The sequence below is a fragment of the Mustela lutreola genome, chromosome 2 (genome assembly GCF_030435805.1).
Source record: "Mustela lutreola isolate mMusLut2 chromosome 2, mMusLut2.pri, whole genome shotgun sequence".
Classification (NCBI taxonomy): domain Eukaryota; kingdom Metazoa; phylum Chordata; class Mammalia; order Carnivora; family Mustelidae; genus Mustela; species Mustela lutreola.
Window position 1 is genome coordinate 212,628,087 of NC_081291.1, and position 27,487 is coordinate 212,655,573.

The 27,487-nt window shown below is 49.9% G+C and overlaps 1 protein-coding gene across 1 annotated transcript in view; it reads left to right on the forward strand.

Moving 5' to 3' along the window:
- The first annotated feature begins 1,877 nt into the window (after positions 1 to 1,877).
- Positions 1,878 to 27,487, forward strand: part of HUNK (hormonally up-regulated Neu-associated kinase) — a 98,600-nt gene continuing 72,990 nt past the window's right edge. The window contains exon 1 of the mRNA XM_059164583.1: positions 1,878 to 2,179. Within this exon, the coding sequence (XP_059020566.1) occupies positions 1,919 to 2,179 (261 nt within the window). The 5' untranslated portion in view covers positions 1,878 to 1,918. The remainder of the gene's footprint in view (positions 2,180 to 27,487) is intronic.

The following is a 27,487-nucleotide window of genomic DNA, read 5'->3' on the forward strand; positions in this document are numbered from 1 at the left end:
CTGGGACTGAGCCCGGCATGGGGTCTCTGCTCCGAGGGGAACCTGCTTCCTCCTCTCTCTTTGCCTACTTGTGATCTCTGTCAAATAAATAAATAAATAAAATCTTAGGGGAAAACATCGTAAAAAAAAATGTAATTCTGGAAAATGTAGACAATAAGACTGACAGAAAACACAAGCTTAGTCGTTAAGGAAGCTAGTGCCTTCTAACTTCTGAGTAACAGACTATAGCATATTTAACATTTGATCTATTCAAGAGAGGCGTTTCTCTGGGTCGCTTTTCCGATGGATCAGAGAGCCCCCACCTGGATTGATGAAGGCGGTGTCCCCCCCCCCCCCCCCCATCTCAGAGCGCTGACGGGGATCTCGCCACACTCGTTCACCGAGGGGTCCATAAAGAAGGAACTAGGTTAGGACCGAATTTTCCTTCCAACTCTGATGTCGCACCCGGGGTTAAGTTTGCATTAAACGCTGACGCCTTTTATCTAGCCGCTCAACAGGTAGTGTTTGGTAAATGCTTCCCCTTACTTACTCCCCCCTTCCCCCCCACCCCAAGCTCCTGCCTCCCGAGATTCCTCGTTTGGGTTCGGGAAGGCGTTGCGGACGCAGGAGAAAACCGGAGCCGTCAGGACAGCCGCACTTGTTTATGAGGGATGAGCACGGTCACGGCGCGCTCGGAACAAAAGCCTTGAGGAGCCGGGGTGGCGGGGGGGGGGGGGGGGGGGCGCCGATCCAGCTCCTCCGGCCGTCGCCGGCCGCGTTTCGGTGGAAAGCAAAGGTGTAAACCTACACGCAGAGGCAGCCGGCGCCCGGGTTCCTCCGTCGCCGCCGCCACTACTATTGTTGCGGCTGCTCCTCCTCTCACACGGCAATCGGGTCTGCGTGCGAGCCCGGACAGGCGCCCCGCAGCCTCCCCACCCCTCCTCGCAGTCCGCGTCTCTCCATCCATCCAGGGTCCGCAGGGCCCTACTGTGTGTCGGGCCCTGGACTGGACCCCCCCGGCTCCTAAGCCCGGTCCGCGGGGTTCCAGAGCTCTCCCTCCGCCCTCCCCTCCCCCTGCCCCGGGTGGGTGCGGCTGGGGGTGGATTTCATCGCGGAAAGGTCCAGAAAGCCCAAGCCCGGAATCCGGACGAGAGGCGCAGCCGGAGGTAGCCCGACTGGGGCGGCCCGGGAGCGCGCGTCTCCGAGGCCGCGCAGGGTCCCCCTGTCTGGCGCTCAGGTGACTCCGCCGCCCACTCCGCCGCTCCCCTCCCAGGGCCCTCCCCTCTCCGGCGAGGGTCGAGTTTGGCTGTTGCGCGCGGCGAAGGAGGGGCTACGAGGGATTTGAAAGTGCACAGGCTGCGGAGTGGAGCTCGCATCTGTTCCCGCCGCCCGCGACCGGATTGAATTTCTGCAAATTCAAACTGAATGGGGCTTTCTTCTGCTGCCTTCCAGAGGGCGCCTGCAGCCCGCCGCGCGCCGCTCTCGGGCGGGAGCCGTCCCTCCGTGCACAGCTAGGGCGAGCGAGCCGGCCCCGAACCCGTGCGGGCCAGCCGGCGGCTTCAGGGCGGAGGCTGCGGAGGCGCCCGGGCTCCGGGACCCCGCACCCGGCACCCGACCGCGCCCCCACCCAGCCAGCCCGGCTCCCGGCGCCCGCGAGCGGGGCCGCTGGCATCAGCCGCCGGACGGGACCCGGCCGAGGTCCCGGGGCGCTGGCAGGGGCCCGGGCGACCCTCCGAGGAAGAACTTCTCGGGGGCGGGTCCCCGGCCCCCGGTCGCCCGCTATTGTCTGCGCGCGGTGCTCGGCGGCGGCCCGGGGCGCGGGAGACGCGGGCCGGGCGGGGCCGGGCCCAGGGCGGCGGCGCAGGAGCCCGGACAGCCGGAGGCGGCGGGGCGGCGAGCGCGGGAGCCGAGCCGAGCCGGCGGGCCGCGGTCGAGCGCGATGCCGGCGGCGGCCGGGGACGGGCTGCTGGGCGAGCCGGCGGCGCCCGGGGGCAGCGGCGGCGCCGAGGACGCGGCCAGGCCGGCGGCGGCCTGCGAGGGAAGTTTCCTGCCGGCCTGGGTGAGCGGCGTGCCCCGCGAGCGGCTCCGCGACTTCCAGCACCACAAGCGAGTGGGCAACTACCTCATCGGCAGCAGGAAGCTGGGCGAGGGCTCCTTCGCCAAGGTGCGCGAGGGGCTGCACGTGCTGACCGGAGAGAAGGTGAGCCGCCCGGGGCGCGGGGTCCCCGGGCCCTCGGGGCGGGAGGAGCGGAGGGGACCCCGCCGGGAGCACTGCGCCGGGAGTCAGGCGGCGCAGTCCCGGCCGGGCCCCTCCCCTCCCCTTTCCCCCTGTCTTTCCTTGCGGGTGGGGAGAGGGGACGAGTCCGTCGCGCGCGCACGCCCCCGCGACCGAGCGACCGGCCTTTCCCGAGGGGCGGAGTGGGGTCGGCTTCCCCGGGGGGCGGCTGGTTTACCCACGAAGCTACCCGCAGCCTTTTTGCTCCTCGAAGGGCGCCGCCTGGTGGACGCCAGCGCGGGGGTGGGGTGGGGTGGAGGTGCTGCGTTCTTGCGGCCCCGAAGGGGTCCCGGATGCGTGGAGCGGCAGGAGTCAGGCTGTTGTGTCGCGTGGGCCGTTCCTCTGAGGGTGGGGGAGCCGCTTGGCCAGCCCTTGGGGAAGCTTAGACTCTGATTCCCCTCCTGGGCTTCGGAGGTGAGGCAAGGCCGAGACTCCCAGGGACGTTTTCCACCTGTAGGCTGGCACAGCTAGGGAAGTTTTTCGTGCTCAGATGAGGGTTTTCTGCCTCCCCGTCCCCCGATCTCACCCACCCCTCCGTTCCCCAGCCGTGTCCATCTCCTTCCTCCATCCCTCCTCCATTCTCTTCAGCCACTGGGTGGGAGCTGCAGGCACCGAACTACACACTGGCATCCCCAGGCTTTGGGGTTTGGGAGGTGCCTTCGATCTTCCAGGAAGAAGAGAAAGCAAAGGAAGAGCCCCAGAGACCGAAGGGGCACAGAGCCCCCACCAAGAAGTTAGATGGTTGTGAACCCCTGGCCAGGTGTTGCCAGGGTAGCTCTAAGTTGTAACTTGGATCTGCGAGAAGAAACCCAAGATAGGATGACTTGTTTTGCAGGGAGTGGCCCAGACTCTGGGCCACCCCAGGTGGTGAGGCTGCCTGGCAGCTGCCCAAGTTTTGGGGCAAGCTCATGGTCATCTCAGACTCAAGGCTTCCCCTTCTCCTTGTCTCTCCCCCCCCCCCCCCCCAAGGCTTGGAGTCTCCCAGCACTGGCCTGGGAGTGGCCCCTTTTGGTGGCTCATTGGTCAGGGAGGGATCAGCATATGGGGTAGAGGGAAGCTGTAGGTTTCCTACCTACCCTTCTGCCCATGGACTTGGGATCCTCTGCGCAGCCTGGGAGTTCCTGGGAGTGCCAGACTGTGGAGCTCCGATTCTAGGGTGAGCTGCCTTGCCTTCCTGTCCCCAGCCTCACCTAACTTTGGTTTTCCTGCTCCTTTTCCCACTGGGTTCGGAAGCCGCTTGCATTTGAGTGCAGGTCTCCATCACCATTGTTGTTTGTCCTCTCTCCCTTCGGTGCTCCCCATTCTGGTGGGGTCCCTTTGTTTTGCATAGGTGGGGTTAGAGGGAGTAGTCTAAAAAGTGCCTCTTGCTTGAATTTCCATGTAAAAAGGGAGTGCACAGAATGAACTCACTGAATTGAGTAACTTTTCAAAGACGTAGAAAAAACACTCCTAACCTCATTCTAGTCCAAGGGGAGCACAGCATACTTTCCTCCTTTGGTTTGCAGTGGGCCGGCCAACTTACACATCCGGCTGGGGTGCACGGCCGAGGCCCCCTCGCCAACTACAGCGGGCTCACTTCCCCATGCCTGGGCAAATTCCTGTTGGCATGGGTAGTAGACCTTTGTTTTTCCTTTGAAACATACAGGATTCTGTCTGGTTTCGCACGTTCCCTCTTGAAACTTAGCAAAAAGAGACGAGACTGGACACTGACAGCATATGGCCAGCATTAGCGGCACATTCATCTCTCCTGGCTGGCTGCTTGGCCTCGGCTGGCTTCTCTCTCCACTTTCCCATGCCCCGTTGTGCCTCCGGCTCCTCACTGGTGTGTTTTGCTCCGTAACATAAGGCTGTTGGCCTTGGCTGAACCAGGTGAGGATGCACTCCGAGCTCAGGCTTCAGGAGCTCCGTGCTGGGCCCAGAGGACAGGCTGGAATGCAGGGAGGTCTTGCCCAAATGGGGTCCAAATGGGCGTTCTGTACCCCTAGGTGTCCATGTTCTTCCTCTCTCGTTTTATCTTTCTTTTCTTTTTTTTTTTTCAAGATTTATTTATTTTAGAGAGAGTGTGCAGGTGAGCTGGTGGGGTGAGAGGGGAGCGGCAGAGGGGGAAAGAGTGAGAATCTTCAGCAGACTCGCTGCTAAGCAGAGCCAGCTGGAGGCTTGAACCCACAACCCTGAGATCACAACCTGAGCTGAAAATCAAGAGTCAGACACTCAGCTGACTGAGCCACCCAGGTGCCCCTTGCCTTAACCTTTCTTAAGTGAATCTCACCCAGTCTCCGGAAGGGAAGGAGACCATTAACTGGCTGTCAAGTTGTCATTCTCGACGGCTTGATTGGCTCTAGTCCTGAGAATCCGTGCTTTGGGAGTACAAGCATCATGAGAAATCTGGATTTTAGTTCACTTAATTGCCGGCTTTAAGGAAACAATGGGTGTGATTCATAGCTTTTATCTCCCAAATCCAACACCTTTAATGCTTAACTAACAGATTAGGGTTTTGGCAGATCGCAGAGATTAAAATGTGTGTGTGTGCGAGGGCACACACATGCACGTGCATGCATGACCTTGGGAGGGATTACTGAGTTCACAAGCCCCCATCCGCACTCGCCTTCTGCATATTGTCTTACTAAGCCCAAACGGAGGTGAAGTCAACCTCCTGCTATGTGCAGCCTTGCCCTCTTTTCACAAGGGGAGCAGTGAGAGGGTTTTCAGACTGGCGGAGGGGTACTTACATGAACGTAGCAAGGGGAGACCTTAAGGTGACAGTACCCTGGGGGAAGGGAAGTGAGGTGTCCCTCCCAGGGGGTGATGTGAATGGCCCTTTCCAGCCTCTGCTCCCCAATACTGCCCCATTTTTTGGGGTGTATACTTTGGATAGAGCCCTCCACTTTCATCCTTGCCTTCCTTTTTTAAAGGACATAGACCACAGCGGGAGGGAAACTAAGTCATGAGCACTGCAGTAAGAAATGGATGCACAGCCCCACGCCGTCCCTGGAGGGGCAGGACCCGGGGCATCTTGTGATGGGGAATCCATTCATGCAAAAGCTGAAAGGTGGGATGGAGAAAGGGAAGAAGAGGGGGTACCCACATTTGGCCTGCCTCACGGTTGCACTCAAACTATGCACTGCATTTTGTGTGATCTGTGCCAAAATCCAATGTGCTGCTGGTTTAGGTGCATAGGATGAAGGGGTATGTGTGTGTGTGTGTGTGTGTGTGTGTGTTAATTATGTTTTACCTCGGTGCACATTTCCAGAAAGATTTGGGCAATATCCTCTCTCCCTGGCTTGCTGGGAATTAATGGTCCAAGATGACAGAAAACCATTGTTCCCTGACTTTCATCTCAGCCTTCAATCCTATCTCATCAAGAAGCTTCCTTCAGCCACTGCTGTCTGCTGGGCAGTCTTTTGCCTGCCTTTTTCCTCTGAAGTTGTTTGAAAGTCATTTGGATCAACGTGGCGCTGTTGCTGCTTGAAAAAGAAAGAGTGGGTTTGGGTGACATCTACTTTTGTCCTCCTCTAGCTTTGAGTGGATGTCATCTCTCTTCATATGGCTTTAAAAATAAGTAATTCACTTGGTCATGTGAGATGCTTAACTGGTATGTTCTTAGGGCACAGTGTCTGTGACTCCAGGAAGCTGATGATTGGAGGAGGAAAAGGGACCACAAAATCGGATTTTGAAGAGAATTCACTGTGGCTTTGACAAAGAACAAAGTTGATGAACGGGGGTATTGAGTGATGACTTTGAAAGACCCAGAGAGGCTGTGCTCGCTGCTCCTGAAATTGGTCCCCAATACCTATGCATTGTATCATTTTGGCACATAATAGGTTATTAGTACATTTTTTTTAAAAGACTCGCTAAAAGAAAGTTGGAAAGGCTGACGGAGAAAAGCATGGTATATTTCAGGTAGAGAGCTAGTTTTAGAGGCAAAGCTATAAAAAAGGGACAGAGGTTGATGCCACAGAGGACCTCCTTTTGTGTTTAAGTCTTTCTGAGATACAAAGTTGGGTACATAAATGATTGGGTAAGATGTTTAAATATCTTGTTCTAACCCTTGGTTAAAAAAAAAACCAAACCTGTTTGTCACTTTTGTTGGAGCTATTTCAGGGCTAAAAATAAGGGTTGCCTGCTTAGTAAGTTGCCAATAATTAGGCTTGGAGCACGACAGTGCCAGATACCTGGAGTGAAGGAGTTACTAAAAATACAATTTACTATGTTTTGCAGAACAGGAAATATGACTAATTTTAGAGATGGCCTTTTGGCAGATCTGTTTTTAGCAAGTGTTTCTGAAACAAACAGGTGCTAAATCCTGTGTATATATATCTATATCTATATCTATCTATATATATATTTTTTGAAGTGCTAGAAATTTAGGGGTAATAGCTCTGAGGAACAAGAAATGCTTAGAGAACTGGAAATTCCTATTAATCTGCAGCAGGGATTTCTTGGCAAGAAGGAGGCGTTCGGTGAAAGCACCTGCTCAGCCTGGCGTGCGTGACAAGGCAATGCCTGTAATTTCCGAGATTGGATGCCGCAGTTGCGGCACATTCTTTCTGAACTTCCTGCCCTGTCTCATCTTTTTGAAGTACGCGTGAAGGGTGGAAATTGGCACGTAGGGCTCCATGCTTAGTGTTCGTCGATGCGCAGGTCCCGTGGGCTTAAAAGGGAGCTTAGGGATCGGCACCACAGTGCTGCGTGGAGCCCACGGAGAGCGGTCCAACCCTCAATTTTCTTTGCAGGTGTTGAGTCACGGTAAGGGCTGGGGGTCGGAGCTTGAGGACGGAGATCTGCACGCTGGGAGCGAGTGGCAGCTGCGTCGTCTGCCCCAGGGAATGGGCAGGCTCTGCGTGTCCTCAGTGACTGGGTAGTTTGGGCATGAAATATCCTTTCCCTTGGGACATACGCCCCCTCTCCATTATTGGGGGTAACCTAGTGACCTGCTCTCTTGGCTGATGCAAATGCATAGACAAACCTGCAAGCCTTATTCTTAGCAAACTGGCCAGAGCTTTTCTTCTGCTCAGCCTGGGCCCTCCCTGGCCACTTCCACATGCGGACCTGAATTGAATTTTTGGGCTCTCTATTGGGGGGCCGCTGTCTGGTAGGGTGACTGGTAGGAAGGAGGTGAGCCACGGGGCCTGAGTAGGACCCGAGGAGGTTGATAATGTGTTGGAGGGAAGGAAGGGCTACTGCCTCTCCTTGATCACAAGGACCAGCCCTCAGGGGTGTGGTGTAGCGTGTTTTGTGGTTTATCCGGTGTCCTCAGTGCATTTTCTCACCACACGCTTGCAGCGGCCCTGGGCAGCTAAGAAGCCACTTGCTGGGGCTCTTACTCCCTGTACGGATGATGCGGAGGAATGGGGAGTAGATTTTTCCCTCTGACCTCCTCTTCTCTCCCCTGAGGGCTGCATAACAAATAACCATAAACCAAGTGGCTTAAATTTATTCCCTCCCAGTTCTGAAGGCCAGGAGTCCTAAATCCACGGGTCAGCCGGGCCGGGCCCCCTCCGGAGAGTCTAGGGGAGGATCCTTCCTTGCTGTTCCTGTTTCTGGTGCTCACTGCCCAGCCTTGGCATTCCTTGGCTTGTGGCTATGTGGCTCCAGGCTCTACCTCCGTCTTCACATGGCCTTCATCCTTCCGTGTGTCACCTCTGTCTCCAAATCTGCGTCTCCTTATAAGAACACCAGTCCTTGGATTTAGGGCCAACCCTGAGCCAGTAGGACCTCGCCTTCCCTTGATGGCATGCAAAGACACTGTTTCCAATAAGGTCCCGCTCACAAGTGCTGGGAGTGGGACCTGAACATGTCTTTTTCTGGGACCCAGTGCAGCTTGCAGCGCCCATGAAGACTGTGAGGCTTGTGTTGCCTGGGGTTTCCTGGGAAGCAGGCCTTGAGATGGACAAGAATTTGGTCTCTGGGAGTATCCTCACATGGGGACTTTGGAGGGGAGGGAAGGGGAGGGAGGGGCAGAGCAGCATCGGGCAGGGGGAGGAGTTGGGCTCCAGTGCATGGGGTCTCTGCCCGGGCCATGGAGCTGAGATGGTCTTACACAGGTGTCTGAGTTGGTGTGAGGGGACCTGTCACTGGAGGGGGGCTGCCCTGGGAAGGGGGCATGGCCTTGGGCACTTGCCAAGGGCCATTTCTGGGGGGCTCACAGCTGGGAGTCAGCAACAGCAGGGAGGAAATTCCTTAGCCTTGAAGCGGAGGAAGCTGGGAAGCAAGCCCGGTGTCCGCGGGACAGCTCTGAACCCATGTCCCATAATCTCAAAGGCAATAGATAGAACTTATGGTGGCTGGCTGAAAAAAAAGAAAAAGGGGACTATTGTGGGAGATGAGAACCGTTAAAGGAGCAGTGGCCCCCTCTTGACTCGGACATAACATGCCCTAAGTGTAAGCACCTGTGTAGAAATACGGCTTGGGCCCCTCGGGCTGTTTTGTCTACCCAAGAAAGCCCCCTGGGGAGCAGTGCTGGTGGCAGGAATGGCTGGCCTTGGTGTTTGGAATCACAGAGGTCAGCATGACCTTGTCACTCTCTCCCCGCTTACCCCCAAAGAGGCTTTGTCTTCCCTGAAAGTGCTTCTCATCCCCTCCATTAGTTTGCTGGGGCTTTTGTAACCAAGTGCCACCAACTGGATGGCGTCACCACGAAGTTACTGTCATAGAGTTCTGGGGGTTAGGAGTCAAGATCAAGGTGCTGGGCGGAGTTGGTTCTTCCTGAGGGCTGTGAGGGAGAATCCACTCTGGGCCTCTCTTCTTGGCTTGCAGATGGCTGGCTTTTCTCCCTGTGACTCTTCTGTCGACTTCCTCGTATGTGAGTCCGTCTCTGTGTCTGCATTTCCCAGTTTTAGGAGGACACCGGCATGTTAGGTGTCTAATGACTTTAACTTGATTACTTCTGTGAAGACTGCCCAAACAAGGTCACATTCTGAAGCACTGGGGGTTAGCACTTGCTAGGGTCCGAATGCTTGGATCCCCCTAGAATTCATATCCTGATGCCTACGCCCCAGTGTGATCATATTTGGGGGTGGGGCCTTGGGGAGGTGATTAGGCAGGAGGACGGAGCTCCCACGAATAAGACTGGTGGTCTTGTAAAAAGAGACTACAGAAAGCTCCCTTGACCCCTGCAAGAACACAGCAAGTAAACACAGCACCAGACACCGTACCAGACCCCAAATATGCCAGCGCCTTGATCTTGGGCTTCCAGCCACCAAACCTGTGAGAAATAAATTTCTGTTGTTTAGAAGCCAACCAGCCAATGGCATTTTATTATAGTAGCTAGGATGGATTAGATAAGGCTTAAACACATGAATTTGGGAGGGGGTGTTGAAATTCAGTCCATAACACTGCCTGACCCCATGGTATGTATTTATGTGTGGATGTGTTTACTGTTTGTCTCCGCCCTGGACTGTCAGCCCCATGAGGACGGGCTCACTGCTCTCTCCCTGGTGTTTAGAACCTGGAACAGAGAAGGTCCTCAGTCAATATTTTTTTTAGTGCATCAGAGAATGCTTTGATGTCTCCCAGGACAGGAGGGCAGGGTCCCAATGACAGTGCCCAAGTTAGCAGGGACTGACTGCCAGCACCGTGTCTCCGCTCCTTGTAGCTCGAGGGTCTGCCTGTGTGAGGATGTGTAGAGGGGATGGGCTGTCCAGGTGGCGTTCCTGGGGAAAAAATCCCAGCCCCGGAACAGCTGTGCCTTTGGCAGTGATTTAAGGAAGGCACCTAGACATCGGAGCGATAGGTGACCAGCCAGAAGCAAACAAATATTTTGCAATGTCACGGGACTGTTAATGGACCCTCAGCTCTTTCCTGGGAAAATGTACCAGCGCTGCAACAGATGGGCGAAGTTGCTATTTGCAAACATACATTTTTTTGGATGTTTCCCATGGAGATATATGGAGGTTTGGATCTGTCTCTTTGACTATAATTTTTTAATAAGTTTATCAGTCTCTGAAGCCAAATGGCTGCCAGAACACTTGGCAATCCTTCTTGCTCCTCTCGCCTGTTCTCTGAGCCGTTGGATGCTTTTTCGTCTCCCTGTTTGCGTTACTTCTTACATTTTTATCTCGTTGTCTTATATCCCATCCTATGGCTTTTTGGTGAGGGGTCTGGCTTTCTTTCAGCCTCTGTTTAGCTACTCTTGTTCCATGACATCCTCTCTTGGTCACTTTGTGCCCTTTGCCCGAGCTCTGTGAATAGAACACGGGAGACGGACGACAGTGATGGGCACTCATGGAGCACGGAGTGGGGTGCTGGGCCACAGAGGGAACACCTGCCCCCTTGGGGAGTCTTGCTGTTTCTGTGGAGGATGAAATTACACTCCCAGCGAATCTTTTGTCTACCTCGAGCAACACAGGCATTTCGGGAACTCCCGAATCACCAAAACTCTACAGGAAAGGAAAGAATGCCTGCTCTTGGCTCTCCCCACGCAGATATAATAATCACGAGCATTTACGGCTCTCATACGGTCTGCTAGGCTGTGTCCTGGATGCTTTGCTGCATAATGTAATTTCTCCCTTACAGGGGCCTTTTGTGGTAGGTACTTTTGTATTAACTTTGCAGAGTGACCCGCCATCCCGTGGTGCCCAGGGCGCTCTCAAGTTTAGCAATGAAAATCCCACATTTTGGGAAACCCGTCAGATCACGGCAAAACCAGATTTGCTCAAGAGAACAGATCATCAGAGTGTTGGGAATCCTACCGAGAGTTTTCGAATAAAAGTTTTAGTGAGCAGCTAATCGGGTCATGAGTCAGCAATGAATGACCCAAAGCCCAAAGTCCTGGGCATGGCTGGGGGGTGGTGGGGCGCTGCTTGTTGAGGATGACATTCTCCTTGTGTGGTCCCGGGTAGTGAAGGGTCCGCTTCCCACCTGTTCGCTTTACTGTGCCGGGTTCACCGTTCCCTCCGAGTCTTGGAGCATGGGCAGCGATTGTGGTCTGCCACCTTTTATAAGTTCACTAGGACATGAGGATCTTGAGCCTTGCACGCACGTGCGTGGGTGTGTATGTGTGTATCCTGTGCACACATAAATATCTATACAGGTACGCCAACGTGTGTGTATCTATATTAAATAGAAAGCACATCATACTATGCTAAATATAAATGCATAATTTTTTAACAGCAGATTTTCTTTTTAAGATTTTATTTAATTATTTGAGAGAGAGAGAATGAGAGAGAGAGAGCACAAGAGGGGCTAGGGTCAGAGGGAGAAGCAGACTCCTCGCTGAGCGGGGAGCCTGATGAGGGACTTGATCCTCGGACTCCGGGATCATGACCTGAGCCGAAGGCAGTCACTTAACTAACTGAGCCACCCTGGCATCTTAGTCTTAGTTTTGGTACCTTTCCTTTGTGTTGGAGGGAGGAAAATCTCCGCGAGGGGAGAGAGGAGTTTGGGTCAAATGGTGAAGTTGCGTTGAAATCCATGTCTTCTGCAGCTCACCAAACAGTCCCTTACAGTCTTCTCATAAAACTGCCCTCCTGCAAGAGTGAACACAGGTTATTTATTAAAAACAAAGGAAAACACCCAGGGCTTTCACCGTCCTTATTATGCAGACCAGCTGGACCTTGACCAGCTTTTTCCAAGCTCTGTTTGGGCTGAGAAGGGGTATCCGAGGCAAATGAAATGAGGAAGTGCCCAGGTGAGGAGGGCAGGCTGGCTGTGGGGTGTGGGAGCGGAATGTTCTAGAATTTTATCGGAGCCTCACGTTAGTGAAACCAAGTAGATACAGGTAGTGTTCTCACGGATGTAATCTGGTTTTCAGTTGGAATTACTGCTGCCCCGATTAGAAGCCTTGCTTTCTAAGTGCAGTCTTTATTCCGGGGTGAAAATTTAATTAGAGAAAGTAGTCTCTGACTCAGTTCTCAGTTGAACATTTGTATTTAGGAATACTAAAAACAACAACAAAAAACTTGTTTTGAAAACACTTCTCCAGGTTTCTCAAGTGTCATTCCCACAGGATGACATTTCATTCTATTAAAAGCTAACATTTGTGAGCCGTAGTTACAATTTCAAGCCCAATTTGGTGTAATGTTTGAAATGTGAATTTTCCTCTAGAGGGAATGGCTCTATGACTCTTGTACTCTCACCTGATTCATGACTCTGAGATGCCCTTTTCCTAGATCAAGAATGAGGTTTCTTTCTTTCTTTTTTGTCATAGAAGGCCTTTACATTCAAGCATCCGAGAGTGTGTGGACTAACAGTTTCTTTCCAATCACCAGACTTAGAAGACTGTCTTCCAGATTTCCAAGGGGCATATTTATTTAAAAATAAATATAAATCATATATTAGAAACCAATTTCTTCAGATGACCAACTGTAAATATTTCAAAAATAATTTTTAAAAGCATTTTTGGGGGCACCTGGTGGCACGCAGTGGGTTAAGCATCTGACTCTTCGTTTCAGATAGGGTTAGGATTTCAGGCTTGTGAGATGGAGCCCAGAGCTGGGCTTCCATGGTCAGTGCAGAGTGGGTGCCAGAGCCTCTCTCCCTCCCCTCTCCCTTGCCCCTCCCCCTCTCCCTGGCCCCTCCCCCTCCACTTGCCCCTCCCCCAGCTCCTCCCCCAGCTTGTGTGCCTGTGTTGCGCGCACACACAATTACACTCTCAATAAACAAACAAAATATTTAAAAATAAATGAGTAAAACTACTTTTGACCAGGTATTTAAGTGTTTTAAAATTCTTTAAACCAGGTCAGTCACAGGTACATTCCAGAATATCTGAGGTTATTATTCAGTTAGGCCCTGGGCTAATATTTCCTCATCACCATGCCCTTTTCTTGCATAGCTACTTACAGACACCCTCATCATCATCAACTCAGCCCCTTGCCACCACACTACCCTAATCACACTTCATTGTCTACTTCCATTTTTTTTCAGATGCCTTAGAACAATGGTCTTTTTTTTTGTTTTTTGAGTAAACATGAGTTTTTATCTGTGGTTCCTTGTGAGAAATAAACAGAAATACAAAGAGGGAAATAAAAATCAGTCATCATCGCACAACCCAGCAGTAATTGCTGTGAACATTTTTGGGTGTTTGGGTTGCGTACACGTGAGCAGAGCTATGTATACAGATACATGTACACATAGTTTATTTTTTCCCCTTTGAACCCATTTGCTACAAAATTGAGATTCCAGCGTTCTGATTACTCTCCCCCACCTTAATGTGAGAAGATTTTCTCATGTTGTTAACTATTCTTTTAAAATAAAATAAAATAAAATATCACTTTTTGGTGATAATTAGCATTCCATTATTTAGAGTTACTGTAATTTTACAACCTCGTTCCCAGCTGTTGTCCATTGAGGTTATTTTTAGCATTTCCCTACATAAATGATACTGTGTTACTATCCTTGGATGTACATCAGGAAGCCATTCTTTAGGATAAATACTTAGAAGGCTTTTGGCATATGGCCAAATTGCACTTTGGAAAGATTTTATCAAGTGACACAATCTATGGAAGTGACTTTTAAAAAAGTGCATTTTGGTAATTATTAGGGATAAGCATAATTTGTGTACTTGATTGTACTTCATCTACTCATTATTGCTAATATCCCACCCCCTGTGTTTCTGTTTGTCTTGTTGATTTCTGCAAACTTTTTACATGTTAAGGATATTAGTTGTTTATTTTTGATTCTTTGAAAATATTTTCTCCTAATTGGTCATTTGTCTTTTGACTCATTTTGTGTCTCCTTCTTTTTTGAGGGAGGGCAGATAGAAATTTTAATTTTATCTAGTCCAACCAGTTATTACCCCCCACCCCGGTTTTCTCTTATTTTTTAAGCTTAAGTAAACTAGAGTGTTTGTTACTAGTTTGGCTTTATAAATTTCTTATTGCTAAATAGTATTAAGACTCTTGCCAGTGTTTCATTGTTGTGTGCAGAAAACTCTTTGTGTTGTTGGGTGGGAATTTTTGACTCTATTTTTTACCTAGTTGCAGTGGAATCTAATGGTATCATGAACTAAAGCACAGGCTTTAGGGGAATGCCTATCTTGGGTCCCTATCACCTTTCTACTACTAAGCTGTGTGATCTTGGGCAAGGTATTCAAAGCCTCCAGACTTTAACTTCTGTGTCTACAAAATGTTAATAACTCTGGACGCTTGGGTGACTCAGTCGGTTAAGCCACTGCCTTTGGCTCAGGTCATGATCCCAGGGTCCTGGGATTGAGTCTCATATTGGGATCCTTGCTCAGTGGGGAGCCTGCTTCTCTCTCTGCCTCTGCCTGCCACTCTGCCTGCTTGTGCTCTCTCTCTCTCTCTCTCTGACTAAATAAATAAATAAATAAAATCTAAAAAAAAAAGTTAATAACTCTAGGTATTCAATGGGGATTTGATATTTTATATATATTTATATATACCTGAACATAGAAACATATATGTACATATAGATAATGCATATACATATACATGTATGTGATGTACATATATATAATATGCAGTGTACACAAATATATTTTATATATGTATGTGTGTATAAAGCACATATTTATTCTGAAAATATATTCAGTATCGGCGCACCTGGGTAACTCAGTGGGTTAAGCCTCTGCCTTCGGCTCAGGTCATGATCTCAGGGTCCTGGGATCGAGCCCCACATCAGGCTCTCTGCCTCTCTGCCTACTTATGATCTCTATCTGTCAAATAAATAAAATCTTAAAAAATACATATATATATTCAATATTATGTCAGTGAACAAGTGGCAGTTGGTTATTCTCTTCTGTTAGACTTTCCCTTTTGTATTTAACCTTAAGGTAGGTGTGAATGAGGCTTTTTCAGATGGTGAGAAATAGATGCTCGCTGAGTTTATCATGGGTGATGGAGTTTTTTTTAATGGTGTCTACAAGAGACTCGTTTTTTAAAAATTAATTATTTTTATTAACATATAATGTATTATTTGCTCCAAGTCTGTGAATCGTCAGGCTTACACAGTTCACAGCACTGGGTGACGGAGTTTTCTTTTAGGTGTGAAGGGAAGTGAGGAAGATTAGGGCTGTGCTTCTCAGGGCTGCAGTCAACACCTCCCTGAGGACCTGATGGGCCACTCAGCACCCCAGGGGGCCTAGATGCCTGCATTCCTAGGATCCCACTTCCCTCCTCTCTCCTCTGCCTGGAGCTTCCAGCAGCTTCTATGGCTAGTTGAGAATATTCCTTTGGCCACCCTCCTCTCTGCCTCACAGCTTGGTACTATTGATGGCTTCTCTGCTGATTGGTTTTTACTTCCAGCACTTTCTGAGTATTACTGGATCCCTTACCTTTCTTAAATTGGTGACAGAGTGCTAGGAAGGTATGATCTTTGAATCCTTACTGGCCTTACTTTCTGGTCACCTTCTCGGGACAGAGCAGCCTTTAACAGTAGGAAGTTATTTTAACGATGAAAGAAAGAGGAAATCTAATGGTAATTCCCCACCGAGTTATCAGATCGGTATGGTGTGGAAAAATTTATTGGACAACTTAATTCCCGATGTTTTGGTTTGGTAGCCAACTCTGTACTCAGCACTCAACAAAACATGTTCCTGTCTTTAGGGGTTATGATTTCTTCTACATTTGTGGTTTTGAAGATACCACGCTACGTTTGCCCACTGGCTCTCTGTTAGAAGTCCCCGTTATTTCTGCTGTGATCTAAGACCTCTTTAGATTCCAGGACTGGGATGAGGGTTTTGTCTTGGACTGTTATCGCCAAAATTTCTGTGTTTCCGGCTCTTAGAGTATCTCACAAACTTCCCCCAACCCAAAGGCTCCTTTATGCATGTACCTTTCCAGCCACATTTGGCTGCCAGTTTGGTCCCAGGATGTGCGAATAGACTATCGATTGTTTCCTGCTGCCTTTGGGACAGGAATACTTCTTGAATTAGGGCTAATTTTGGAGTTTAAGTATTAAATGTCAGATTTTGAGGAAAGCATGTCTGAGATCTCTTTGTTGTGGAAGAGAAGGTCATGTAAGGCTTAGGGGAAGGGAGAGGAAAACAGAAAAAAGCTGATGACTTCTTGCTTTTTGAAATCATTCCCTCTACACCCACGGAAAACCCTTCCCATTTTCAGAATGTCCTTTTAAAGATAGATTTCCTAATCTAAAGCCATTTGCTAGGTGTACTATGAGGTCAGAATGGTCACTGCTGGAGAAGTTTTCCAGTTGTAACCAATTTTTTTTAAAAAAGCGTTATCTCGGGACACCCAGTGACTGAGTTGTTTGAGCACGCCATTGTTGGTTTTCGGCTCAGATCATGATCTCAGGGTCCTAGGATTGAGCCCCACGTCAGGCTCTGCACTTAGGGGGGGAATCTGCTTGAGATTCTCTCTTTCCCTCTCCTCCTGCCCCTCCCCCAACTTGGACGCATGCTCACCCTCAAATAAATAAATACATCTTTAAGAAAATGAAAAAAGCATTATCTTGGGGCGCCTGGGGGGCTCAGTTGGTTGAGCAACCAATTCTTGATTTGGGCTTATGATCTGGGAGTCAGGAGATCGAGCCCCATGTGGGGCTCTGTGCTGGGTATGGAGCCTGCTAGAGATCCTTCCTCTCTCTCTCCTTCTGCACCCAACCCACTCGAGCTTTCTTGTGTGTTCTCTCTCTCTCTCTCAAATAAATAAGTAAATAAACCAATAAATAAAATCTTTTTTTAAAAAAAGCGTTATCTTTACTTGGTCATTGGAGATGATCATGTGTCTTTTCATTAAAACATTTATTGATTGCCTTCTTTATGCAGAGCTGCTGGGAACCAGTATGGGCTTTTGTGTGAATTAGAAAAAGGTATGACTAGGCAGACCGTTTAGAAAAAGGTGTCCCCTCTGGTAGACCAGTTGGAAAAAGGGGCTTCCTCTAAGTGGCTGTGGCTCCATGATGCCTGATTTGGTAAGCAGAGTATTTCGGGGGGGGAAAATTTATATATACATCAGAGCATACAGGATGGCAAGCCAAGCAAGCCTGGGTTTCTGTCCCAAATGGCCTCCTCCGTGTTTGTGGTTTTGTGTTTGGGTGTTTGAAATTTTTTTTTTAAAGATTTTATTTATTTGACAGAAAGATCACAAGTACCAGAGAGGCAGGCAGAGAGAGAGGGGGAAGCATACTCCCTGCTGAGCAGAGAGCCCGAGGCGGGGCTCGATCCAGGACCCTGAGATCATGACCTGAGCTGAAGGCAGGGGCTTAACCCACTGAGCCACCCAGGAGGCCCTGTTTGGGTGTTTTTGTGAAAGAAAGGCACAAGAATCAGATCTGCTCTCAAAGTACACTAGATCCCAGAGTGGGAATGGAGCTGTGAACCCCACACAGAACTTACAGCCTTACGGTGAGAATTTTTCCTTAAAGAGTGACAGAGTAAGTGTCCTCGGGGGTTTTAGAAAATCTTAAGTAAAACTGCAGACTCAGTCCTGGTGCCCGTTCAGAGAAGCCCACTTCATTGCTTTGCCGGAGAAGAGAAAGATAAGCAAGATGAGAAACAAATTCAGGTCTGTTTGAGTCACTCACTGCCCAGGAGACATAAGACATACTCCAGCAAATGTAACAGTTAAGATCTTGGGGGAAATGCCCTTCGCTGGAGCCTCAAGCCCTGTGACCCCGTCTGTCTCCGGAGTCATCATTCAACCTGATGGAGGGGCCCGGGGCTGAGACTTCCTGTGTGTCGAGAGCTATAGCAGCTGCTCGGCTGGGGCCTGGGAGCCCCTGCTCTGGGAGCTCCAAGAGAAAAATCCCCCCCATGTGCTGATCGTTCATCAGTCCCCTCTGAACAGTTCCTTCCTTGGATGGGTAAATAGTGTGACAGTTTAATAAAGGGTCAGTGACTGTTGCTTGCCAGTGGAGAGAGTCAAAAGCAAGGGTCTTTCAAAAGTGGTGTTTTTTTTTTTTTTTCCCTTCCCTGGAAAGGCTCATGATGGTTTTAGGTTTCTCTGTGTGTTATCTGAGAGGCTCATCCGTCTTGGTGTGACCGAGGAAAATTTCAGCATTAGGAAAGTGACTTCTGATTTATCACAGACAGCTGGGTGGGCTGTGCCTCACTGGTGCCCGGGCAGAAGCAGCCTTTGAAATATGGCAGTTCAGCCTGGCTTCTGTGTCCGGAAGAGCTCGTGAGCTGGTGTCTGGTGTTTTGTGGGGCTTGTCAGGCTGCCGTTGGCCCGAGAATCCCCACGTGGAGGCTCATGTCTCGCGTCTGTGTAGGTGTTTGTTGAGGCTGAGTGGGGTCCCCCCAAATTCCTACGTTGGAGTCCGCACCCCTGGTTACTCAGAATGTGACTATATTTGGAGATGGGGCCTTGAAAGACGTGATTATGGTAAAATGAGGTCAATTTGACTGGTGTCGATCTAAGAAGATGAGATTGGGGCACAGACACACACATAGAGGGAAGACCATGTGAGGACACAGGGAGGGGGCCGCCATCCCCCAGACCAGGAGAGCGACCTCAGAAGAAGCCAGCCCTGCCGACACCTCGCTCTTGGACTTCCAGCCTCCACGGCTGTGAGAACATAAGTGCTGTTGTTTAAGCCCCCAGTCTGCGACATTTTGTCACGGTGGCCCAGCAAACAAACACAGTGATTATCTACCCCTATTTGCTGGGGGTCCCGAGCGCCAGGGCCAGCCTCAGGAATCACACTGGGCTGCTTCCCTCTAGTCAGTGGTGTTGGATCCACGTAGGATAATGCCTGGAAACAACCCCCTCCCTCAGTAAGGAAGTTAATGTTGCTGATTGAACTCCGGGTTTGTTTTTGTCGAGTGATGCCATGTGCTGTCTGATTCCATGTGGGAATAGTTCAGTCAGTCAATCAACCAACCAATCAACCAAGCAACCAGCTAACCAACCCCCTGAAAAGTTTGTGAACTCAGTGCCAAGAGTATTTCTGTTTTCCTGATATATTTACTTTCTGTAGCCTTCAGAAGACTAAAGTGTTTTAAATTTCTAAAGGAATTTCTTTCTTTTTTTCTTTTTTTTTCTTTTGGAGAGCGAGAGAGAGCATGGGGGAGGGGCAGAAGGAGGGAGACAGACCGTGGGGAGGTAGAGCTCACAGGAATACAAATGAGCCGAGGGGGGCTGGGGAAGATGGAGGACACGAGTCACTGCTAAGACTGGACAGGAGCAGCGGGGAAGACGGAGAGGGCGATCAGGAGGCACCGTGCTCAGTGGCTCTGAACTGGGCATGAAGCATCCTCTGATGGCTTGGAATTCTCTCTCTCTCTCTCTCTCTGTGTGTGTCTCAAACAAACCAATATATTTGGTTCTGAAGGCTGGAAGTCAAAATCAAGCTGCCACAGGTTCCTTCTGAGGGCTGTGAGGGAGAATCTGTTCTAGGTCTTTCTCTGGCCTCTGGTAGACTCTGGTATCTCTTGGCTCATAGAAGACATTTTCTCTGCATATTCCCTCTGTGTGTGTGCCTGTCTGTGTCCAAATGTCCCCCCCCCCCTTTTTTAAAAAAAGATTTTATTTATTTATTTGACAGAGAGAGATCACAAGTAGGCAGAGAGGCAGGCACAGAGAGAGAGAGGGAAGCAGGCTCCCTGCTGAGTGGAGAGCCTGATGCAGGGTGCCCCCAAAGTCCCCTTTTTATAAGGACACAGTCATACTGGGTTAGGGCCCACCCTAATGACCTCCTCTTCTCTGAACTTCGCCATCTGCACAGACCCTCGTTCCAAATGAGGTCATGTATCCACAGGTATGGGGGGTTAGGACTTCAGTGTGTTTGGGGGAGACACAATTCAGTCCATCACCGCCTGCTAGGCTTTCTCCCCTTACCCTGTCTTATTCATTCACTAGCCCCAAATGGCCTTGGGACCCTCCAAACAAAGAGTAAGAGACAGGCAAAGTCAAGGGGACAGTGAAGGAGGTGGAGTGCTTGGGACCAAAAGGTCCACTGCCCAGGCGTTGAGTTCCCTGGGTGTTGGGTGGACAGAGCTTCTGGCATCTTCCATGGGGTGTCATCGCCTCCGCTCCCCATCGTCTAGCTTTCTGAGACACTGAACTTGCTAGGGGTGCTTGGGGCTCATCCCAGAGTGACAGTACCCTTGGGTAGAGAGAGACATGGGGGACCAGTGTTGCTTCCATGGAAAGGCAAAGAGGTGAGCAACACAGGGCAGTATTTCTTAGCCTTATTGTTTCCCTGCCTGACCGTGGTGAATCCCCACCGGGCACATTCATTTTATGTTTTGTGGTTATTACAGTACTTGGTGTTATTAGGGCAAAAGCAGGTGTGTTGAACATGGGTTTTGCGAGCTCTCTTTTCTTCGGGACTCTCGAGGCCTGTGTCAGTCACCCTCACAGTGAAGTCGAGCATCGGACTTTGCTGTGGGGTGGGATGGAGGTTTATGGAAGTGAGAAGAGAGACCGATTGTGAGACCAGCTTGGTGTGCAGCAGTGAACTTGGGAGGGCAGAGAGCAAGGGCGGCATCGGCCGCTCCTGGAAGAGGCTGGTTTGAAAGCAGATCCCTTAATATCCACGCAGCGTTCAGCCGGTGTGGCTTGTTAGTTGGTCAGGGGTCCTGTGGGGACACCGTTTGTGAACTGACTGTCCTTTATGGCTTCGTGTTGTGCACGTTTATAATGTATGCTATAGCGGAGACAGCTTTAATGATGCTAAATTGCTCTGAAGTTATCACGCCCCTCCCCCTGCTCTCTATAGGTACAGGAGCAGGAGCTGAGAAGCTTTCCCCCCCGCACCGAAGCTATGGGGGAAGTGATTTTAAGGCTGACGGCGATTTCCTGGTGAACCTTACTTAGATCTTCTGTTCTCACCCTCTGTGTTGCTTTCCTGGCCTTGTTGTAACACAGCACCACGAACCAGGTGGCTTAGAACAATAGAAATTCCTGGTCTCCTGGCTCTGGAGGCTAGTGGTCTGAATGGGCCCCACTTCCCCCGAAACCTGTGGGGGACCGTTCCTTGCCCCTGTCCCAGCTTCTGGTGATTTGCCAGTAGTCCATGGGTGTCCCTTTGCTTGCAACAGCCTCACTCAGGCTCCCTTCACCTTCCCAACGCCTTCTCCTCATGTCTCTTCGTTTAGGACACTGGCCTCGTTGGATCAGGGACCCTTCCCGTCTGACCTCACCTTGCTGGAACTAATGACACCAGCAATGAGCCCGGTTCCAAATCAGGTCCTGTTGGGAAGGACAGAGACTTTCGACGATCACGTGTCTTTTTGCAGGGACCTAATTCGACCCCTAGTACATTGCAAACCTAATTCGCTGCGGCCCCCGAGCCCAGTGCCTCCCCATCTCTCCGTGCTCCCCTGCTGCTCCCGTCCGGCCTTAGCACCGACTCATGTCCTCCGTCCTCCTCAGCCTCTCTCGGGTCCTTCGCGGCTCCCGTGGGCTCTAGGTCCACGTTGCTGTTCGATGTCACCTCCTGCTGACCCGCCCCTGGGCCACGTTCGGGTTGAGTCCTTGGTAATCCCCCGCATCTCCCGTTGCTCGCGGCCATAATCCATCTTAACCACTTTGAAATGACTCTCATCATGCTATAGCCTGCTTAAAAAAAAACCCAAATCCCTGGACTGGTTGGTTCCCTTACTACACAGTGAATTCCCCCTTCTGGTGCCTGCACTCAGGGCTCTCTGTTCAGTCCTTGGTCAGTGTTCTCATTTCTGGCCCACCCCCACTCGTGCTGGTCCTGGCAAAGGTTCTCTGTCCTCTGAGTGTCCCTCTTGGGGTCCCGCTGGCCCCCTCCTGCCCGCCTGCCCTTAAAGACCACCGAGATGCCCCTTTTTCCAAGGGCCGGCCCCGCTGTGCGCAGCCTGCCGCATTGTCTCTGTCTCACCTGCCCTGTCCCCTCCGCTGTTCCCTGTGCGTTGTGGACATTAAGTGAGCGGCCCTTTGCTTGCTTGCCAATTTGTCTGATTATTGAGGTAGAACCAGGTTTGAGGCAGAGAAAGGAAACGGTCTCGTCGGTGCCTGGCCTGAGGCTTCCCACGGGGTGGTCTTTGGGCCTCTCCGCAGAACAGAGGTCTGTCTTCCTGTGGAAGTTCTGGCTGCATTTCTAAGGCTTGGTCATGGTCCAGAGGTTTCCTCTGGACAACATCCCTCTGTCGAGGCCTGTGTGACACCTAAGTTAATCAGTACTGTGGAAATCGGCCTTTATCCAAAGTCAGCTGCCAGTTGATTGTGGTTTATGTTTAACTTTTTGATGGATTGGATGCAGAGCGGCTGGGAAGAATTTCCTGGGTGTCAGAATGGAGGGGATGCAGGTGACCTCAGAGTCCTGTGTTTGTGTTCTGGGGCTGCCATTAACTAAGGACCACAGCCCTGGTGGCCTAGAACAACAGAGACATCTTCTCACGCAGCCCTGGAGGTCAGAAGTCTGTGATCAAGGTGCATCTCTCCCAGCTTCCTGTAGCTCCTTGATTTGTGGCAACATCCCTGTGACCTCCGTCTTCTCCCTGCCTGTGTGTCTCTGTGTCTCCATTTGCCCCCTTGAAGGCCACCAGCCATATTGGATTGCCCCTCCCCCCATTTTACCTGATTTCATCTGCAACAGCTCTGTTTCCAAAGAAGGCCACATTCTGAGGTACTGGGGGGTTGGGGCTTCAACGTGAAATTTTGGCAGGCGGGGGTGGGGGTGATGGCATGCAACTCAGTGCTTCAGTACCCAGTACCCAGCAGCAGGTCTCTTGTGAGCCTGGAGCCTGTTGGACTTGGGTGAGGTGTTGAAGCTTGCCACGTCAGGGAGCTGTTTCTTCAGAGAAGATGGAGCTGAGAAGGGGGGTGACCGTTCTGTCCACGCTGTTTCCTTCCTGTCCCTGGGAGAGCCACCCTGGGTCTGCTGTGGGTGGGGTCCCAGCTGTTCTGCCCTGTGGGGGCGTCACGCTTGCCGGCAAGAGTGACCAGCCTGGTCTGGGGGAGGCAGGCAGGGGTCAGGCCTGCTCTCCTGGTCAAAGGGGACCAGTAGGACCTCCCAGGGAGAGCTTTTGAGAGCTCAGAGATAAGGACCTAACATCAGTCACATCTGTGTTTAACTAATGCTTAAACTTGTAACTCACTCTTCTCTGTTTACACTGTCAGGCCGTTTCTTCCTCTGTTCACCAAGTTCTGATGATCGGGGTGATTGAACGATGCCCTTGATGCCATGCAGGTCTCATGAAGCAGTGGAAGTATGTAGAGATTTGGGAATTATGCTTTTATAGTGATCCATGTTGATAGGAGGATATGTTTTTATTTTTCTTGGTGGAGCCAGTTACGTTAATCAGCCTGGGTTAGCCCAGCTTGGTCCCCAACCCCGATCCCATGGTCCCATCTACACGATGAGAAGCAGCTTTGCTATGGGTTGGGAGTCAAATCCAGGCTGTACCATGGCCCAGCAGGGCGATGTCCATTTCTGAATCTGCGTAAACCAAGAGCTTGCCCTTCTGTAAAAAGGGAGAGCAAGAGGGTCTTCTCTGTAAGGCTGTGGGAGCTTCAAGGGACAATGTACGGACTGAGTCTTGTGGAGTCTTGCTTGTTGAGTGCTTGCTAAGTGGGACTAGTCCCCAGCTGAGATTTATGTGGCTTGGGGACGGTGGTCCATACATGTGCCTTTTTATTTGTTTTCCCACTAAGCAGTTGACAGAGAAATGGCAGTTGTCCAAATAGCTCATTAATTTTATCCTTATAGGTAACTAAACTATGTAATTTGGATCACTAAATGGATCCCCAGTCGCCTGATTATTTCTCTAGCTTAAGTTTCAGACAGTTGTCTGCCTTGATCGTTCGATTGATCTGGACCGTGGAGACCCAGGCCTAATTACAACATGAATTTTTAATGCTATTCCGCTATTAGTTAATCTTTTCTTGATGTAATGAGAAAAATGTGTTCAATATAATGAGATTATCACTACTGATCTACTTTACAAAGCTATGGTAGCAGATCAAAATGTCTAGCTTTTTGTTTGCTTGTTTTGTTTTTTTGATGGAGAGGGAGAGGCGAGCTTTCCACCCAGTCTGTCTTGTCTCCTATAAAAGACACTATTAACATCTTCCTAGCCTGATTTTGACATAACAAAGCTCGATTAATTTTGATGGAAGAAGTAGATAACTGGCACTTGACCCAAATTTGCAGTAGGGACCTGAGCACAGGATATCACAAACCGAGAATCATAACCCCAGTCCTAGGAACGCGTCAGGGAAAAATTTTAAAGAGGCACGTCGGAATTTAAAATGTATTTTCAGAGTTCATGATCACAGACTTTTAAGTGGGAAACATCCTTTTGAAGTCAATGATTGCTCTCTTGAAATGATTCTCTTTTTGGACTTGACTATATAAATATTCATGTTGCTGTACGTGTATATTTAATATTGCTTCATTAGTTACTTTTTTTTTTGCCATTGGAATAGGAAAAAAATGCTTGGGGGGTACTGAAAATAGTGTTAAATTGAAGACAATTTTCATTCTTGGCCAAACAGATTAACTTATTCTTGCCAAAAAAATAACCTTTTATAGCAGGCACTTGACTAAATGATGAATAAAATGTCTACATCTTACAAGGATTCTGAACATTGATATCCTGTGTAGAATCAGAATGATTGTGCCAGTCGGGGAGTTGCCACACTGTGTCACCCCAGGCAAGTTCCCAAAACCTCTGCTAAATATAGTTAAGCCCCTCTCGTTAATGGAAACAAAATGGAACTCCCAATCCTTTCTTAAATGGTCACATTTTCAGAGGGATTGGCTAAGAAAAATGTGCACTTTCACAAATGAGGGGTTTTAGAGAAAATAAGAGAAAGGTTTTTTTTTAAGTGAACTCTTTCTGAAACACACTGACATTTAAGGAAACTCAACAATAGCAATAGAAGTACAGCCCCGATGGGCATGGGTGTGACCTTCCCAGTTCATAACTTGCAGTCACTGCAAGAGGCTTGAAGACCTCTTCAAGGAAGATGGAGCCAAAAACCAGTTCTATTTCTTCCTAGAACCATCTCGAGTTCCTCGCATTCCTGTAAGCTAAACAAGTAATCACGGCTCTCTACCTGAGTATTCAGGTCGTGACTGTTTGCCACAAAGAACTGTTTTTGTTTGTTTGTTTGTTTGTTTAAAATGGTCAAAGATTGAAATTCTGGCAGATTTCTGACATGGATCTTCTTTAGGAAATCTTTTTGGTTCTACGTTTGCTGCCTCTTTCTGTCTCTGATTACTTTTTTTTTTTTTTTTTTTTTGCTGAACCTTAAATGGACAAATGGTAGAGAGTAGAAAGCATATCTAGCTGACGTTTCCTAAACTTCATGACTTCATGTATCACTAAAAGCAGCCAAAAAAGGAAAGAGAAGAAAAGGAAGAAAATCCACCATGCTGCATGCAAATAAAAAGATGGCGGCCTCCTTTTCCAAAGAGAAGCAGGAAGTAGATGTCCAAAGACCTAAAAGCTATGCTCATTTATCGTAAATTTAATAATTGGGTGCCTGGGTGGCTCCGCTGGTTAAGTGACTGCCTTTGGCTCGGGTCATGATCCTGGAGTCCTGGGATCGAGTCCTGCATCAAGCTGCCTGCTTGGTAGGGAGTCTGCTTCACCCTCAGAGCTCCCCCTTCTCATGCTCTCTATCATTCTCTCTCTCACTCTCTCATGTAAATATATGAAATCTTAAAAAAAAAAAGAGAGAAGTTAATAACCTAGAGTAGTAAGTATTTTGAAACTCACAAGCAGGGAAAACAGGTGACAAAGATAAAAAGAAACCAAGTGCTGTGATGACCGGAACGGAGTTTGCTCAGCTCGCACTACCTCCCCCTTGCAAGTGTTGGTGAGTCTCCTTTGGGCTTGTTGGTTGCTTCCTTTCTTAATACTCCCATTTGTGAGACATCGTCTTGGTGGGGGTTACAGGCCGAGTTGCCTCCGCCACAGAATTCACACGTTGAAGTCCTAACCTCCAGTAGGGCAGATTGTGACTATATTTGGATTTGGATCTATAAAGAGGTAATTACTTTTTTGTTTTGTTTTTTTTAAAGATTTATTTATTTATTTATTTATTGGACAGCCAGAGATCACAAATAGGCAGAGAGACAGGCAGAGAGAGAGGAGGAAGCAGGCTCCCTGTGGAGCAGAGAGCCCGATGCGGGGCTCGATCCCAGGACCCTGAGACCATGACCTGAGCCGAAGGCAGAGGCTTTAACCCACTGAGCCACCCAGGCACCCCAAGAGGTAGTTACTTTTGAACGAGGTCATTAGGGTGAGCCCTCATCCAGTCTGACTGGCGTCCTTATGCAAGGAGATGAGGACACGCCAGGCGCGGAGGGAAGACGTGTGAAGACGCAGGTAGAAGGCAGCCATCTGTGGGCTGCGGAGCCAGGCCTCAGAGCGGACCAGCCCTGCTGACACTTGCATCTCAGACTTTTGGCCTCCAGGAGTGTAAGAAAACAAATTTCAGTTGCGTTTAAGCGGTTTATACTATAGCAGCCTCTGCAAACGAACACACTGGGGGAGATTTATTAAAACGACGGAAAGAACGAGCTTTATTTAAAGAAGGAAACAAGAGTCAAGCCCTTGGGGGGGTTCGGGTTTCAGCCAGGCCTTCTCCCCGCAGTCCCCATCCTGTGCACACATGCGTGTGAACACGCACACACCTCCCACCGAGTTCCCTTGTTATCTGCTTGTGAATTCCTTGCCCTTCCTAAAAGCCATTATCTGCTGTCGGTGGAAGGCGAGCGTTCGATATTCCCGGCGAGTGGAACGGAGGCCGGGAGGATTTATGGTGTCATTGCAGCAGCACAAATTCTGCTTTTATCCAGACTGACACCATAAATGTACATGTATAAATCAGAGCGGAGTGGAAAAAAGACCTGGCTTTCTCTTCCTGATGAACACAGGCACTGGGGCTGGCCCTGACATTCAGTGCGTGATTTAAGCAGAAGGGGAAGGAAGCCAGCCGCAGACGTCTGTTGAGGACCTCATGGGAAAGGGTCACCAGCAGGCCCCGGGGGCCGGAGATGGGAGGGCTCATAAGGGTTCCTGTGCTCGGTTAATGCACAACTATTATTCGACTCCCCTTTCCTGGAGCACCCCCCTGCCCCCCCCACTGGGCCTTTGCCCTTCCCCACTTTGTGCAGAGCCTTTGCACCTGGAGGAGCCCAGCTCTCCGGGTTTCCAGGACACAAGCCCCTCTCCCTGAGCACCGCCGACGTTCGTTTTCTGCCCCATGAGCGCTATCTGCAGAGATCAATCATAGCCTCTCCAACCGTGTTGTCGCTGTGTTTGCTCAGTTGTAACTACAGCTAATGAACGGGTATTGTGTCCCGAGCTCTCGGTGCGATGCACCTTGGCCGCTGTTATTACCCCGTCAGATGAGCAATCTGAGGTTTATTGGGGTCAGGTTTTCTTTT